Source organism: Urocitellus parryii, unplaced genomic scaffold (assembly GCF_045843805.1).
Source record: "Urocitellus parryii isolate mUroPar1 unplaced genomic scaffold, mUroPar1.hap1 Scaffold_70, whole genome shotgun sequence".
In the NCBI taxonomy this organism is placed as follows: domain Eukaryota; kingdom Metazoa; phylum Chordata; class Mammalia; order Rodentia; family Sciuridae; genus Urocitellus; species Urocitellus parryii.
The window spans coordinates 1,061,053-1,080,093 of NW_027554136.1; the positions used below are offsets into that span (position 1 = coordinate 1,061,053).

Genomic DNA, 19,041 nt, shown 5'->3' on the forward strand with positions numbered 1-19,041 from the left:
AAAAAGTAATTGGGGAGCAGAAGTAGATGTTGCAAAAATTCCCTTTGGTAATTTTTTTTTCTTTTTAACTCAGAAAGATGCTACTTTAGTCCTTTTAAAAATTAAATTATCTAAGGAAATCCTAACCTCTCTCTCTCCACTCTCCCAGTTCTCTCTCTCTCTCTCTCTTTCTCTCTCTCTCTCCTGAGACAGAGGTCAAAAATGATTATCACGTTACAGTGACAACTAAAGTCCTGCTTAATTATTAAACAGCAATCAACAGACTTGTTCCACGAAGTCAGTGCCAGTCATTAGGGGCACCCAGTAATATGGTTTTAGTCAAGACCACTACAGCAAACACAAAGATAGATAGATCTTAATAAAGGAACTTTAGTAAAACAAAATCAAGGGGTTTCAGAGAAAGAAGCCATAAAAACAAAGGGAAAATAGTTACAGACAATGTATTTAAAACAAGTATTAGTAATAAATTTTTTTTGATAAGTAACTTTTTAAAGGTACTTTGCTCAAAATAACCTAGTAATGTGTCAAAAGTTCAAGTAGTTAACAGTTAGGTAATAAAACAGACTCTCATACTTAGGTACAGGGTAACTTAAGATAGTTTACAGGAAAACACCTTTCAAAAAAAATCTAAGAGAGTTTTTTTTTTTTTTAAACAGACACCAGTCCTCAGTGCTTCCAATAAAATAACTGATATAGTGTTTGTAGCATTATAAATGAACTAGCAAGAATTTAAGAGAAGAAATACCATTAGAGAAATTTTGAAGATTGTTCAGATGCACTAAGTATTGAAAGGACCTGAAAAATCTAAAAATTTAAATCTAGGACTAGATAAATATATGTGTGTGTATGTGTATGTATGAGTGTATGTGTGTGTGTGTTTATTTCCATTATATTTTATAATTCTCAACTCCATGCTCACTTCCTGGTCTAGACTGAGGACTAAAGCTTTATGCTTTGTACATGATCTTTTAGATCCTGTGAATTATAGAAAACTAGATAGATTTGAGGATAACTGTTCAAAATGCAAGCAAGGAAAAAAGAATAAAAATTTACACACAACAACAGACCATTTAAAGTTTATTACATAGCCCAAACAAAGAGGTATGAAAGTATAAGAGTATCCATAAATAGAGTTTTCAATTACAATTTGGACCAATTCTTACTCAGAAAGAAATGGAAAACTGACATGACAGTCAATATCTGAATACTAAGACAATCAACAATGGAAGATAGGAGGATGCCCAGCAAGAGGTGAGGGGTAGGGCATAAAAGGCCTTGCACAAAGAGGCAGGAGCCTGAGGAGCTGTGGCCTAGTGAGCTTGGGGCCACCTTCCCAGGGTGGCCAGAAGCCCAGCCACCATGCATTCCCCTCTCCTTACCGCTCCCCACACCTATCCTCCTGTTGTCTTCCTTCCCTTTGGCCTGCCTCCCACACCCTCTACAGGGCCACAGAGATGCTGGCTGAGATCCTGGAGCTGCATAAAGATAAAGGTGGAGACCATGGAAACTACCGTGTTGAAGAGAACTAGGATGAAGGTGGCTACAGCAGCAGCCTTGATCACACTCACCGGGCTGCCAGAGGCAAGCCACCACCATCACCAACAACAAGCCAGCCTGTGATCACGCTGCAGTCCCTGGTCACCGAGGACTTGACCCTGGTGCATCAACCCCAGATGGTAACTCTGGTGCAGATGCATGAGGTTGGCAGCATAAGGACTACATAGAGGAGACACCGGTCACCTTGGCAGTATGAGCAGCCGCCAGAAGAGTCACCTAGGCGGTGGGAACTGTGCACCTGCTGGCAGCCTGTACACCTGGCAACCAAAAGTGGAAGTAGAAGCAGGTGAAGATCAAGACCCTGGAGGGCCAGTGCAGGGGTCACTGTGTGGAACTCAGTGCACATTTGATGGCTGCGGAAAATGCTTTTCACTGGACTTCAACTTGCTCACACATGTATGAATCCGTACAAAGATGGGCCCTATAGTTGCCCCTTCCATGGTTTTCATAAGAAGTTTGCTCAGTCACCTAACCCTAAATCTCACGTTTTAGCATATGAGAAGGCCAATCACAACCAGTGAAAAGAAGAGAGAAGACCTTCTCAACTATGGGCAGCATCTTCCAGGAGTGTAATTGGAATGAATATGCCTCTCCTTTGTGTATTATTTCTAGTAAGAATTTTAATAATGAATCCTACACACATAACAGAATGATTTTGATAATGTAAAAAATTTAAAAGCAAAAATAAACTTTAAACAGTGTTTCTGTACAGTGTGGTCCCAGCAGGACAGTTCATGAACTCTGCATCAGAAGACAGTTCGTTAAACAACAGTGCTAAAATGGGACTTCTTTTCACATTCTTCTAAACATGAAGCTAGAGTTTATAGCTCAGTTGGTAGAGCTCTTTCCTAGCACATGTGAGGCATTGGTTCAAACCACAGCACCACATTAAAAAATAAAGGTATTGTTTTCCTCTACTATAAAAATATTTTTAAAATAAAATAAATATGAATCTCACCTGTTGCTTACAATTTTTTTTAAAATTTGCACTTTACAAGTGTGCATATTATACACTTTTGGAGGATATGCTTAGTAATGCTATATGTGATTTTTCTGGAGGTTGATAACTGCTCATTCTTTTTAAAGAAAATCTACCTGAAACAAAGTTATGTGCATACTTCAAAGTATTCTTCTGTACCTAAATAGATAGATAGATACATAGATAGATAGATAGATAGATAGATAGATAGAAAAAAGTTGTATAGGTTTTAATTGCTGTCTTAATTTTGGTTATATTCTTTGATTTTAACACATTTTGTATGATTGTGTTTTATAGATGTATTGAATCATGTAGTATCAAATATTAGATGTGATTTAATAGTTTTAGTCTATTTAAACCCATCTTAGTCATTTTTCCCAACAGAAAACTGCCAGATTCTGATGCTTAGTGTAATTTCTTTGCCTGTTCAGTTACACAAAGTGGTGCTTACTTGTACAATGTATTGTACCTTTTAATACCTGATTTATACATCCTATGTAACAGAAAAGGCGAAAATAAAATATCAATCCTAAAAAAAAGAATATGGCAGGAAAAAATAATGGAAAGTAGAGAAACTGTACAGAAATAAAACATTAATTAAAAAACAGACATAAATAAAATGTGCCAAGACAATATGAATTTCCATGTTGGAAAAGGTCACTAAATGTATCAAAGGATAAAAATAGAATAAAACAAAAGGTAGATTTGTGCTCTTTTCATTAACATTCTATCTTTGGGATTTAAAATTATTTTCTAAAATATAGTAATATTCAAATTTTGATATATCCAAAGTAAAATGTTCACAGATCAAAAGTATGACTGGTAATTGACTATAGCTTGGTATTTAGAGATATACTTAATATTTTCAATACTCTGAGGGATGAGCATAAAAAGTACATTTTTATTCCAATTAAATTTTAATGAGCATATATAAGAATGACACTTCCCCCAAGAGAAAGGAAGAATAGATTTGAATTATGACCAACTACATACATTTTTATTCTCTTGTATTAATATCAATTGCCTTTATTTCTAGTCAAATGAACATTATCATAATTTGTCTTTTTATTATCATAGAGAAAAAAAAGAGAAATTCAGTATCATATCCTCCAACATTTCTTACATAATGCCTTCTTCAATCTCATTTACATGCTATGTTTTCAAAGTTGTTCAAAGCAGTAAGCTAAAATTTTTCTGTAAACATATTCATTTTAAGCGTTAAGAGAATTTGAGATTACTAATTACTCTGTTTACATAAAATGAGCTTTTGCTCATTTGTACATACTTATTACAAACATTTTCAAAATTATAGAGCAATTGCATGAATTACCAGAACAGTAAGAAATCACAAATTTAGTTTAAAATGACACAACTATGTCATTATACAGATTCTACAAAAGTAGACATTATTGTTTGAAATATAATTAACTCCTAGTTGTAAAAATGCATGTAGTTCTAAAATATAAGCTAACACACTATCTATTCAACTAAGCCAAATCACGTTTAAATTTCTGTTTACCTGCAACTCCAAATGTCTTAAATGATATATTTTTTTCTTTATAAATGTCAAACATTCTGACCTAAACTGGAATCTTTGATGAACCTGTAACTCTATTAGTCTTTCCTTTTAACTAATTCTATATTTATCCTATAATTTGCTCTCCAAACCATATCTATACTCTATATTGGAAATACAAATGTCATTTTGTCTTGTCATAACTTAAAATGCCTTAAATTTTTTTCAAGTTTCCAAAGATAATGTACAAAATCCTTATAATCTTCATAAGGTTCCTTAATACACTCCTGTCAACATACTCAAATTCACTTTTTATACTCTTTCCACAAGTTCTTTGTTTTAATCAAAACCTTCCTTTTAATAGAAAATATTTGAAGGTACCTTGATTTTCTAGTAATAAGTACTTTCTAATTAATATTCTGTCTTTTATATGTGCAATTGCTTCTGAAAACCAGCTAATTTGCATAATGCAGAGAACACAGATATGCCATTTAAAAAGATTAATATTCACACAGATTAACTAGTATACTAAGAAAAGCCATGTTCAAAATATTAACAAGGTAAAGATACTTAATTTTGTTTGGTTAAATTTTTTTTTTAAAAAAAGATGAAGAATTAGACAGGAACATATGCAGGACCCAGGGCAAACTCACTAGCCTGTTTGAAAATAGCATTTTGAATTATATTACTCACCTATCAGAGCAGTAAACGTTTTCTTGTTTTATATTTCAGAAACAGAATTATGTATTATTTACTTTAATTATTTCATGTGTGACTGACTATATTATTTACAGAAAAATATACTAAAATAATATAATATTGCTTTATTAGCTTTTGATATTTATTTGTACAACCACATGAAGAATGTGTGTACATTTGAGAATTTGTCTACTGTATTTAAGAACTATTTTCATGACATATCTGAGTTCAAGAGTTCATCAAATATTTCAATTCTGTTCCTGAATTGTCATCTAGGGGAAATATAAGTACACTTATTAAATTATCTGACAATTAATATAAAACTTTTAGAGAACATTTCATCCTGCAAAAAAATTGCCTTCTTATTATTAACTGTACTCTGACCTGTATTGTTATGCTTTACTTCCAATCATTTTCCTATTCATAATTCTATCCTACTACTCCTTTTATACGTCTCCTTTCCAAATGCTTTTCTACACCTTACAAATAGAAGTGTATCCTATTTGTGTATCTATGTTGTGCTTAATTTTGCACTCCTAATCTTTTTCCAGTTATTTTCTTTTCAGATTATTTTCTGTTGATGACAGAGCAAGGCAGGTTGTCTAGCACCTGTTCAAATTCTTCCTTTACACATAGTCCACTAGTTTATGGTTATCATACTTAGTTTTTAATCTAATTCTTCATCCATCAAAGTTTCCCATTGAACTTATTTTTAAATTATCTCTCTGGCATTTTCTTCTTCCTATCCCAAATTGCTGAAAGAAAGGGCTTAGTCAGAATTATATCAATTAGAACACTAGGTACACAGAGCAAAGGAGATGGAGAAAGGTGAAGCAAAAGCAAATGGAAAGATAAAATATGATTTCAAGTGTATAAAAATGAAAAGCAAAATAAAATGAATCTATGAGCAACAAAGAGCTTGATAGTTCCTTTTTAATTGTTCTGTAGAAGTAGTTTATTTTAAACAACTTCTGAAAAACACAAAACTAAACCAAAACAAAGCAAAAGAAGCAAACTCACACAAGCTACACAACTGGCATTATTCTGTGCAGTTTATGAAATACCAAACTCAGGTTTAGAATTGTGTTTGTGTTAGCACCTTGCACAAAGTGACCCAAACAGCATATAGCATAATTGATGTTAGGATCAAGGTCTTAGTAGAGGGCTACTTAATATTCATTAAATAGCACAGAAAAAATTTTCACACTAATTGCTTTTAAATTCATATTCTCTATTTAAACTATGACACTGATGGTAGTTTGGAGATAAGATTACCTTCCTGATGCATTTGTCTTACCCATTCATTTATCTATTCTCTCACCTATGTATCTCACAATCAGGTAATAAAATCCACTGGTTGCCTGCAAACAAACAAATAAGTATGGACACAAATATAAGTTAATTCATGTGCTGGAATCTCAAAATGAGAGATTCCATTACTGGACAAATTATAGAAGAATAAACTTCTATAGAAGAAGATTCTTATGAATATGGCAGACATCAGGAAAGGAGGGTATCTATCCATCCATCCCTTATTTTCTGTCTAATATTTGTCTATCAAAGTATATATGAATATTTTCTCAATAAGTAGAATTAACATTATGAATTAAAAATAGACACTGGATATTTGTTCAATTAATCTAAAATTGTAATGCCCCCTTCTTTTATTCATCATCTTTTAACTAATACAATTATTTCTACTGATATTTTCTGTTTTTATTTTTTTGTTTGTTTTCCATTTGGTGCTAACAAATTAAAATTAAATAGCAGGATAATAATGTTGAAGTAGTTTCCTTGTCAAGGAAAATGTTCAAAAATAATAAATACAAGGAAGCTATGAAATGTTTGTAGATCAATTAATTTTGAAATCAAAGTTATGTTAGATTTAAATAAAAACAAAACTTTTCTCTATGGATATTTGATTTATCTGGCTAGTTAACTTTTTGTACTTTACGATCCATAGTCCTTTAATCAATTTTACTCCTGTTGTAATTTTAATTAATATCCATTTCTCATATACTTACTTTTTAATTTAAATCATTTGCTTAAAAACTATAATCTCTTTGAAAGTTGACAAAAATATTTAATTTATCTTTTGTAAGCCAGGAGCTTAGCATGTGGAATTCATTTAATAATACCACTTAATGAATGCCTTTCACTGTCAAAATTGATTTCTAAGCATTGTAATCAAAATTTATTATTGGAAAAAGTAGAGATTAATCCATTGATAGCTTAATGGACTAGTGTGTGGTACCTGGAGGCATGTGGGATTTGGCTGGAGGAAGGAGATCACTGGGGGTATGGTCTTAGACTATAACCATCCCTGGCCTCTTTCTTTCTCCCCACCTCATCTCTCCTACTTTCATGAGCTGAGCAACTTTTATCCATTATATTCCTTCACCATGATGTTTTGCCTCAACTCAGACACACAGCAATACAATTCACTGATCAGGAAATGAGGGCTCCAAAGCCATCAACCAAAATAAACTTTTCCTTCTTTAATTGTTCTTGTCAGGTACTTTGGTCATACGTACAAAACGTAGACCAACAAATTTTGAATCTGAAGTTCTTGTTTCACTGAAGGATTATTCAAATACTACATATAAATTTAATCAAGAGTTTCTGTTATTGTAAAATCCCTCTGCTTATGAAGGACATGTACCCTTGAGGAAAAGAAGAAGCTTATTATTTGAAGATAGTTTTAGTGAAAGAGAATAGCCATGTGAAAGCATTTTTAAAATATTTTTTTAGTTATACATTGACACAGTATCTTTGTTTTTATTTTTACATGGTGCTGAGGATTGAACGCAGTGCCTTGAATGTGCAAAGCAAGCACTCTGCCACTGAGCAAAAATCCTAGCCCATGAAACCATTTTTTAAAGGAACAAAAATTTATTCCTCATCTTTTTTACCATATGAATTATAGTATTTCCATATAATAAGCCAATTGGCATATAATTTAATGGTTGTTTGTATTCTCTAAGTTCAAGAGTTTAACTGCCATTTAAAGACCAAAGCATTTGAAAAGAATATATACACATTTGAAAAACCATATGCTGATAATGAACATCTGCATTTCTCCATTTAATTTACATTGCTAAACCTTAAAAAGTTGCAAAGATATTATCATAACTAATTTATGAACTTGGTTAGGGGTTACATCTTGATTTTTTTACTTCGATTTTCAATTATGTCCTCACAGTCTCTAAAATTTTCCCTTTGAAATCATGTTAAAGGCTGGGGATGTGGCTCAAGCGGTAGCGCGCTCGCCTGGTATGCGTGCGACCCGGGTTCGATCCTCAGCACCACATACCAACAAAGATGTTGTGTCCGCCGAGAACTAAAAAATAAATATTAAAAAAATTCTCTCTCTCTCTCTCTCTCCTCTCTCACTCTCTCTTTAAAAAAAAAGAAATCATGTTAAATTTCTACACTATGATTAATAAGTTATTTAAATATATTTAGGGCAAAAACATAAATATATTGAAATTTTCGTGAATGATATTTTTATATAAATTAGCAGCTGTTTTGTGATTGCAATTTTGTAAACCATCCTCAGTATACCTATAATTTATCAAATCAATATACATGGAAAATGATAAATTTATTTTTTGGGTTGGGGAAGTACTATATAATAATCTTCCCCAACAATAAAAAAATGGGTAAGAAAATCACATATTTATTGAAGTTTTATATACACCTTTTCTATAATACTTTTGTTCCCTTTAAAAATTTCAGACGGATTCAGTAGTTCTATACCCTTAAGTCCTGGACAAAATGATACAACATTTGAATCGGAAATTCATAGAGTGTTCTCTTTATTAACTTATGTGTGGACTCATTTAATTTATACACTGTTGTTGAAATATACATATGCATAACAACCAGACAGTTCATAAAAAGTTAAACATGGAGCCAAAAGAAGAACACCAAGATTCAAAGTGCTAATTTTTCCATTCACATTTTCTAAAATAAACTAACTGTATACCCACTGATATGGAGATTAAGAAAACAATTTGTGTACCATTGCACAGAATTACTTAATATTGCTTAGATTTTCAATGCATCTTTTTAAATTTTTTTTTATTTTCATGCAAGTTCTTTTTTTTATTGGTTGTTTACAACATTACAAAGCTCTTGACATATCATATTTCATACATTAGATTGAAGTGGGTTATGAACTCCCAATTTTTACCCCAAATGCAGATTGCAGAATCATGTCGGTTACACATCCACAATTTTACATAATGCCCTATTTAACTGTTGTATTCTGCTACCTTTCCTATCCCCTACTTCAATGCATCTTATTAGTAATATTAAAAAATAACCCTCAAGCCTTCTTTTTGGTTCTGTAATCCTTTCATGATGTGAGGATAAATATTTGCTACTGTTGCCTCACCTGAAAAGAGTTATGGACCTAGAAGAAATATAAAGAGCCTTAATCATTTTTTAAAATACACTAAAAAATAAATTTGTTTCTTGTAATTATTTTCCTTTATTTAAATCTCTTTTCCCATTAATAATGTTTATATTTGTATCATTCTATTTTTCAGGTATATTTCTGTTAGATGTTAATATTTCACCATGAGTTTTTACTCTGGTACATTTAGTTTTAGAAATAACCAGATATAACTAAACATATAGACCATTTTTAAAAATAGGCTTGTTATACACAATCTATTCCTCCTGTCATGTCCCTTCTATGCCCTATAGTGAAATAAAAGATAGAATTAAAGCATTACTGTCTTAACAAGTTTAAAGTTTAAAGTCAGTTTTATGATTCAATGTGTGTGCATAGACAGAGAATTAGATACACGTGATAGCAGGTCTTCCTATGAGCTTTATAGTTGTGTGGTCCATGTGGCTTACAGATCTTGTCTTTTCTTTAGAACTCTGCTTTATATACTGTAAATGCTTCATAATTACAGATAAAATTCAGTTGTAATGTAATAAAAACATTATTTCACCATCTTCATATGATATTTACTTCTGTTAAGTCAAAATTATCAAAGAGGTTGAGTCTAACTCAAAATTATAGTTTTTCTCTATTTACCAATATACATACACACAAATATTGTATTGATAAATACACATACATATGCATTGAATGTGTGTGTGTATTGGTAAATATATATATACATATATGTATATATATACAAATGCACATATATATATATATATATGTATATATATACAAATGCATATATATGCATTTGTTATCAAAGCAATTGCCAAACTTTTGGGGGCTTTCTTTCATTTTTCCTTTTCTTGTACAGTAGATTTTGCCATGGAAGAGTTGAAACTTAAGACTTAGGGGGGAAACATTAAGAATAGTAGTAGCAACTAGTTCTAAAGCTGGTAATCTGAAATTCTTAGGTTTTCATACTTCGGTCTTCTTTACATAGAATTCCACTACTTTTCTGCTTCTCAGTTAAAATATGTGCTGATCTTCAAATGGATGTCTTATTTTATAAGCAGTTTATAACTGCATTATAATCTGTGATTTCATACATTTTTATATTTATTAATTTTTAACTGGTACTCTATAGACACACATAAAGGTGGGAATCACTGTGGGTTATTCATACATGTGCATAGCATAATTTGGTCAGTTTCTTCAATCAGTTCCTCCCTTTTCCATCCCTTCTCCCTTCCCTCTGTACCCTTTATCTACTTCGCTGATCTCTGTTCTATTTTCATGGGACATTGCACACCCCCTTTCTCTATTTTTTTAGTTCCTTAGTTATCTCTTGCTTCCACATGAGATAAAACATAAGGCCTTGACTTTTTGAGTCTGGCTTATTTCACTTAGCATGTTGTTCTCCAGTTCCATCCATTTGCCAGCAAATGCCATAATTTCATTCTTCTTTATGTCTGAATAAATCTCCATTTTGTACATATACCATATTTTCTCCATTCGTTCATATGTTAATGGGTACCTCAACTGGTTACATAACTTGACTATTGTGATTTGTGCTGCTGTGACCCAGCAATCCCAACAGACATTGCACTTTTTAAATAATGTGTCTCTAAATGTTCTCATCACAAATATGATCATTGTGAGAATAGTCAAAGGTACAATGAAAATTTTCTGAAGGACTTAAATTAAACAAGTACATGTATTTTCATGGGTTAAATATCCCTTGGAATAAGATAAACACATAAATTGATTTTTAAGTATTAGGTTAATATCAAAAGTTTTTTTGCAGTATAATGAAAACTTTAACATAGTTTTCTGGTATTTAAAAAAGAGGAATTTTGTTTCATTCCAGGATTCAAAGTTTTACTGCATTTACAGTTCTATAGCTTAACTTTTTCTTTAACTTATATGTTTTGATTTTGTTGCTCTGTAAATTTGTACCTATAGAATTCTTATAGACAAAAACAAATCAAGTAGTTTGGACCTGATATATATAGTATCACTTATAGCAAATATTTGCTGATAATACTCTTGATGCTATGTTACTTATCTGCAGTTGGTTTCCTTTTGCCTCATTTTTCTGATTTTTAAAACTTTTTTAAGCTGCCATAAAGATCTAAGTTAAAACAAATGGTGGAAATATTAAGTCATTAGATTTCTAAGGAGGTTTACTACTTCTCCAACACCCCATTAAAGGTCATATTTTACATTATTGCTCATAACAAGAGATTAATCTTCAAGATTTAGATGTGTATGGTTGTGCACTTGTACAGTATGGTTGTGCATGTATATATATAGCAATAATAATATTTGTTAATATTTTGTATTTAATCTCAATTTATACTTAGAAAAAAATTATAATAGTTTTAAAACTATATAAAAGTTCACTGTCAACTTCATTTTATTCTTTGCTTCTATTATTATTATAGACAAAATGGATTTTTCCACCAACAGTTGTGAAAATTACTAAAACAATAGAATTATATTTTTAATGGGATAACCATTCATTTATTTTACCTTTGACAGGGGAAAGCATTCTTGCCATCATATCTCCAAATGACTGATAAAATAGAAGTATGGTTTGGTAATTTAAAGTGCCTATTTAAGTGTGGGAATTAGAAGATGATATTTTTTTTCCTTATACCCGATTCCCTGTGTCTATAACCTTAAAGATTATAAGACCACGGAAGAATAATATTGGTATCTAAAGAGACTGTACAGATAGTTTTATTATCCAAAAAGACTATGTGGATTGATAATTTTAATGAATTTTAAAGCTTTCTTTATTTAATCAAATAAAATATTTTCTAGTTGTTTCCTAAATGTATAGAATGTACTTCAGAATTTATAATTGAAAAATCTCTGATCAGCAGCTTCAAAACTGGGTATATACCCAAAGGAAATGAAATCAGTATGTTGAAGAACATCTGTACTTCTGTGTTCATTGCAGCACTATCCATGCAAAGAAATGGAAGCAGCCTAAGTGTTCATCAGCTTATGAATGGATAAAGAAAAATCTAATACCTATACACAAATGGTGCATTATTCAGCTATAAAAAAAAAAGACTGATATATTGTCTTTGCAGTAACAGGGATGGAACTGGATGTCGTTATGTTAAGTGAAATAAGCTAAGTACAAAAGAACAGGTACCACCTGATTGCATTCATGTGTAGAATCTCAAAAAGTTGATGTTACAGAGGTTGAAAATAGAATGGTGGTTACCAGGGGCTGGAGAGAGGGATGGGGAGAGACTCATCAATGAGTACTAAGTTTTTATCATAAATAAATGATAAATGTTAGACTGATAAATGAGTACCAAGTTTTTACCATAAATAAAGGATAAATGTTTTAAAGATAGTTGTATTTAATCTGTTTTAAATATTGCACAATATATTTTTCTATTGAAAAATCACATTACACCATTGATACATATAATTTTATGCTTCAAAGTACCAGTTCAAAATTAAGTTTTTAAAAGTCTAATTAAAACATCAAGTGTTTATATTTCTTTCCTGTAGATTGACCCAACATTAAGAAAGCATCGAGAACAATTAGTCATTGATGTTGGACGAAAACTAGACAAAGCTCAGATGATTCATTTTGAAGAGAGAACTGGTTATTTTTCCTCAACGGATTTGGGTAGAACCGCCAGCCACTATTATATTAAATACAATACCATTGAGGTAATATTCTAAGAGGAACAAATGCAAAAATGTTTGTTTTTACAGTCAAATACTTTCTAGACTTCAAAATATATTAATAATGCCAAATAACAAAAGCAACTTATGAGCAAATACATTTAGTTTATATGAATTCAGCAATATACTTTTAGTAATGACAAGAAAAAAAGTGAATTTAGATAGTAATGGTGCTCTTCTGCCATCCTGTTTTATGAACATATCCTAAACACTACATACACCTGAAATAGTTGAAGCCTATTGGTGAGTCTTACAGAGTGTGTGCCAGAATGATTTTAAGCTGGACTTGATAGCTTAATTATTTCCTTGAATAAAAAGTTGAAAACTTAATTGCATATTAGTAAGAAACACTAAAGAAGAGTTTAAGAAACTACTAAAATTACCAACTCAGCCTGTTTGTACTAGATGGTTAATTTAAGGAAATTTTAAGGCCAATTTTGACCATACAATTATAAGAGGATTTGTTGCTTTTTAACAACGTCCTGTTTAAGATGATGTGATACTTTAATATTTTTACTTTTAAAAAACATATACATTTCTTTATGTGTTTTCATGTACATATATCAGTACATGTCAATACAATGATAACCTGTGGGGAGAATACTTAAATATGAAGAGATTGAAATAGGTTAAGTTGAATTTTTATACTTTTTTCAATAGATAGTATTTTGAGTTTTTTCTTAAATTCATTTTTGCATTTTGTACATAAAGTAGTTTTTAAAATAGGAGAATAGAAATCATCAAAAAGAAAAACTCAGTTTATATGAAATCTCGGGTTTGTAGATTTAATATTTGCTTATATATAAAACAGGTTTCAGAAAAACACCTTTATGTACTTACTGGGTTTTCCTCATTTTTTCAGAATAATCTATATGTGTATGACACTAGATTTCTGCAAGACCTCTTTATATATTATCTCAGAGCTGTGATTTGGTGGTTCCTCAATCCCAGACCTAGTCCTTCCTCCTTATATCACCTACTCTCATCTTATTGTCTCTATGAGACAGCCTTTCTCATTTGTCCTCTTGCTAGTAGACTGCTGCCAAACTACACCCTAACACTTTCTTTTTTGCAGTTCTTTTTCAGCAACTCTAGCCGTGTAGTACCTTTGTCTTTTCTGTATGGCCTTTAACTGATTTTTCTGTGTATTCTCGCTATTCATATTTTGAGACTCTTTGAATTGCATGTTGTCTAGTTATTTCCCTCTGAATTTTATATGATGTATGTGAGCTTATAATTAGTAAGTGATGCAGATTTCCATATGCCTATACTGAGGTCAAGACCAGAATGTTATGTTGAACATTTTTAGACATTTATTATAGATTTCATTAGATGATTTTACTGATCTTTTTTTGGTTCTAATGGCTTTCTTAACTATGTTTAGGAGTGTTTTTTAATCTTTCATAAATTTGATAATATCTTTTGATCTTCCATTTTAATTAAATGTGACACTTACTTTGGTAGACCTTTAATGAACTCTTCGATGCTCACAAAACAGAAGGTGACATATTTGAGATAGTCTCCAAAGCCGAATAATTTGTTCAGATCAAGATAAGATTACTTGAAGTTTCAGTCAGGTATGTACATTTATTTATTTATGAAAGTTTGAAATTAATTGTTATTCCTGATACAATATAAAAAAGCCATATGGCATATTTGGAGTATCAGCAGTGTTTTCTATTGTACAAGAAAACTCAGTGTTCTAGATAATAATATTACAGCATACCTAACATTATGCTTTGCTTTGTATCCCAAGTCAAGAAATTTAAATAGGTTGTGTATTACCCATATTATAATTTAATGTTATTAACAGTGAAAACTTTAATACTTTGAAATAGTACTTCACAACTTTAAGCTATGAATGCATTATAGCATATAAAAATATATGACTATAACGAATGCATTTGAAGATAATCAAGTTTGCCCTAATCAGTCTGGGCAGAGGTTTTACTCTGGTCAAATAAAAAATGAAACCTCATCAATTGAAGGATGGTGAGGTCAGATGACTTAATTTTTGTGTCATATCAAATTTTTACGTGTCAATGGCAATTTTAATATTGGTGATGAACAATAAAATATAATTGTACCCACCTCAACATAATTTTATATTATATTTTATAATTTACCTATGGGAAAATTACTGGGTTTTAGCTGTACAAGAGTAAAATATTACATTATACTAAAAGGCAACATTAAAAACATGCAATGTGGTTTTTAAATAAATCAGAACAAATATTACTATAAAAATATTGACTCTTCTAGGTCAGAGAAGAAGAAATAGAGGAGTTAGATGCTCTATTAAAATTTTTTGTGAACTCTCAGCTCCTGGAGGTGTAGAATATAATTATGGGAAAATAAACATCTTACTTCAAACTTCCATCAGCTGAGGAGAGAAGGATAGTTTCTCCCTTATGTCAGGTTCTGCAAATGTTGCACAGGTAAGAATCTTACTCCCCATTTTCTCTTCTTTGTTTATCTCTAGAGACCAAACAATTAATTCTATTATTCTGTGAATACATTACTTTGAGAAATTCTATGAACTACAGTTTCTCCTTAGAATTAAATATATTGATTTGTACATCTTTTATGTAACCTGTGCTTGTAAATCAGGACTGGGGGTGAAAGTTAGTGGTTTGTTTGGCTTAGTAACAAATCTATCTTATATAAGGCCTAATATATGTATTCCAGTATGATAGGTCTCTGATTTTAAATATTGAGTACTGAAAGAAAATTGTTCCCTAAACCTACAGCTCATTTAATTTATAACTTTTAAAAACTGCTATGGTAAAAAAAATTCTTCATATATTTAAACCATCATGTGAAATAAAGTAAGTTATTTTTTGTCTTCTTTGTCTTTCATTTCTTTTCTTTGTTTTGTTTTGTTTTGTTTTGTTTTGTTTTCCGTAATACTACAGATTGAACTGAGAGGCTCTCTATGACTGAAATATATCCTCAGTCCTTTTTAACTTTTTTCTTTTAATTATTTATTTTAATACTAGGGATTGAAACTAAGGGCCCTAAATCACTGAACCACATCTCTAACCCTTTCTATTTTTTTTTTTTATTTTGAAATAGGGTCTTACTAAATTGCTCAGGGAGGGCCAAGCTAAATTGCTGAGAATGGCTTTCAACATGCAATCCTCCTTTCTCAGCCTCTCAGTGTTACCACCACACATTATAACAAGATTAGATGAAAAAAATCTTACTGTAGATAAGCTGAAAGATATGAGGAAAGATGAAATAGGTAAGAAGGGGGAAAAAGTGCTTAAATGAATTTTTCTGTGAAAATAAAATATTTTACCAGATATAAAAGTGTTGTGAATTTTCATATTATTTAACATAAATTTATTTTCTCTCTTCTTTTTTTATTTGTTTTTTAGTACATTATAGTTTACATTGTTAATTTTGACATATTCATGAATGCATATAACTCAATATAAATTTTGAACCTACATATGACATCTCTTTATTTATGCAAAAGAGCAAAAATCACTCCAAATTTTATGAAGTTATTTAGCAGAATTAGCAATTAAGGCTGGATGTGGGCACACATGCTTATAATCCCAGCAGTTCTGGAGGCTGAGATAGGAGGATCACAAGTTCCAGGTCAGCTTCAGCAACTTAGCAAGACCCTGTCTCAAAATTTAAAAAAAATTAAATGGGCTAGGGATATTGCTTAGTGGCTTAGCTGCTGGCCCTGGGTTCAACCACCACTACCAGCTCCAAAAAAATTAGCAATTAAAATAATTTATATTAGCAAAGTTTTAAGTATTTTAAATGTAGATCCTACCCATAAATGATAAGAATCATTCAGTGATATTTATTCTCATTTTGTTTCTTAATATTGAACTAATTTCAAAGATGTTATGTATATCAGCAGTATTACAATAAAAGTTTAAGTGAACAATAAGCTCTACATTCTCCAGAGTTTCTATACAAGCTAATCACACATAGATGCCTTTAAACCCAGTTGTCATCAGTGCATACATAGCATTCAGTGTCCAGCTTTTTGTGTAATATTGAAAAGTTATTCCTAAACATACATTTCCGCAAATCCTAACATTTATGGAATAAATGTATAATGCCTTGATTAGACAGTATTGACTTCTGCAGAGGATAGACATTACAAATGAAAAGAGTCATTCTGAAGACAAGTAAGGAGGAGGGTTACTGCTGGCCAGAATTCTAAAGAGGAAACTGAGCTCCCTGGCACACCCCAGGAATACCAAGGCTGGGGAGGCTGAGACAGGAGGACTGCGGGTTCCAAGCCAGCCTCAGCAAAAGCAAGGCACTGAGCAACTTAGTGAGACCCTGTATCTAAATACAATTACAAAATAGGGTTCGGTACGTAGGTCAGAGGTCAAGTGCCCCAGTTCAAGCCCTGGTACGAAAAAAAAAAGGGGGAGGCGAGAAAAGTAGCGAGAGACATACCCGGGCTGGAGACGCCAGCAGTGGCCACCACAGTCGAGCCAAGCCAGACTCGGGCGGGCTCAGCGGCGACAGCGAGACCAGGCGAGCGAGGGCGGCCTCGAGTGGCCTCGATGGGGGCGAAGCGTGAAGAGCGGCCCCCAGCCTCGGCCGCCCTGGGCTGCGGCTTTAGAGCGGGAGGAGGGGCCGGGCTGGAGGCGCGGGAGAAGAAGGTGGTGTACTATAGGTCGCAACTGTCGCTGGTCAACAGCACCAAGGCGCTGGGCGATGCCTTCAAGCTGTTCATGCCCGGCAGCACGGAGTTCATGAGCTCGGATGCGGAGCTCTGGAGCTTCCTCTGCAGCCTCAAGCACCAGTTCTCCCCTCACTTCCTGCGCAGCAAGGACGTCTATGGCTACGCCTCCTGCCGAGCCCTGGTGCCTGACCCCCCGGAGCCCCCTACCGCCCGCGGCCTGACGCGCCGGCCGGCCCCGCTCGCGGCAGCCAGGAGGAGGCGTCGCGGAGCCCCGGCGACCGCTGCGGGCAGGAGGATGCCCCCGCCGCCTCCACCGTCACCGCCACCGCTGCTGGAGGCCCCCCAGCAGTCCTGCCTGGAGAATCTCTCGGCGCCCGAGCCCTGCTTCAGGGGCCGCACCCTGGAGGAGATCTGGAGGGCAGCCACCCCGACGCTGACCACCTTCCCCACCATCCGCGAAGGTGGCGACATGTGGGGCGAGCACAGCCTGGCGGCTGCGCGACACAATGCGTGCCAATTCCTGCGAGTGGACCTGGAACCCCTGGTGAGGCTCCGCCTCTTCCGAGTGCCCCGGGCTTGAGTGGCCGCCCCCAGGACGCCTCCTGCAGGTCGCCGGCCCAAGATGGAGTTTCTGCTTGGAAAAATGAACAAGTGTCAGTGGAGTGTTTACAGACTCCTCTAGGACCGTCCCCTAGTGCACTTTTCACGCGAGGAAGTCCCTGGATGGCCTCCCTGCCCCGCACCCCCGGGATGCGTCCCCGCTTCTGGAACTCAGGGACAGGTGTACCCTCTGCAGCCTCCCCGCACCGCGTCTGCCTAGGAGGAGACTGCAGGACTCACAGGGGAGGTCCCTTTGCTTCCGAACCCCAGATTGAGAAGTCTCCAGGACTATATGGGCAGATTGGTTTTCTCCCTATCGGACTCTACCTCACTGGTCTGGAAGTCCTCCGAAGAAGTCATTCTTTTCCAAAGGAATTTGTTTTCGTGCTTGAGTAATAAAAGCCAGAATTTGCTTGCTCTTTAACCCCCGCCTCCATTTTTCTTTTTGACTGCCACCCCTCTTTCTGGACGGAAGATCAAACATGTTTTGTGGTGTTGCACTAGTTTGTGCTCAGGGTATTCTGAATCCCACTCGTTTCTGAATTTTTACATAATTTCAAAGCTTTGACCAAGGATTTCTTTTTTTTTTTTTGAGAGGTTCAAGCTTGACTGTTAGTAATGCAAGAATTTATATGGCTTTGATTTTCATGGGCTCAGTGATTACAAACAAAAGAGATGTAAAGTCCAATTGCTTAACGTTTTAAAGGTGTTTCTAAATGATTTTATATTGAAGTTTAATGTTTATATTCACTGAGCTCCTAAAGCAAATGGTAGCATACTCATACAAAGTTTTGTTTAATGAAAAGTTGACTTGTTGAATTATTTTTTAATTGAATAAAAATTGAAGTGCATTGAAACCACATGGCTTGTGATTGGGGGAAAAAAGAATCGTGAAGAACTGGTGGTGT

At 33.7% G+C, this 19,041-nt stretch overlaps 1 protein-coding gene and 1 pseudogene across 1 annotated transcript; both read left to right on the plus strand.

The window, feature by feature from the left end:
* The first annotated feature begins 1,749 nt into the window (after positions 1-1,749).
* The window catches only part of LOC144252942 (activating signal cointegrator 1 complex subunit 3-like), a 35,960-nt pseudogene continuing 18,668 nt past the window's right edge, over positions 1,750-19,041 (plus strand).
* LOC144252949 (coiled-coil domain-containing protein 71L-like) lies at positions 17,412-18,113 on the plus strand. The gene has a single exon (XM_077794962.1). The coding sequence runs from the start codon at positions 17,412-17,414 to the stop codon at positions 18,111-18,113; it is 702 nt and encodes a 233-aa protein (XP_077651088.1).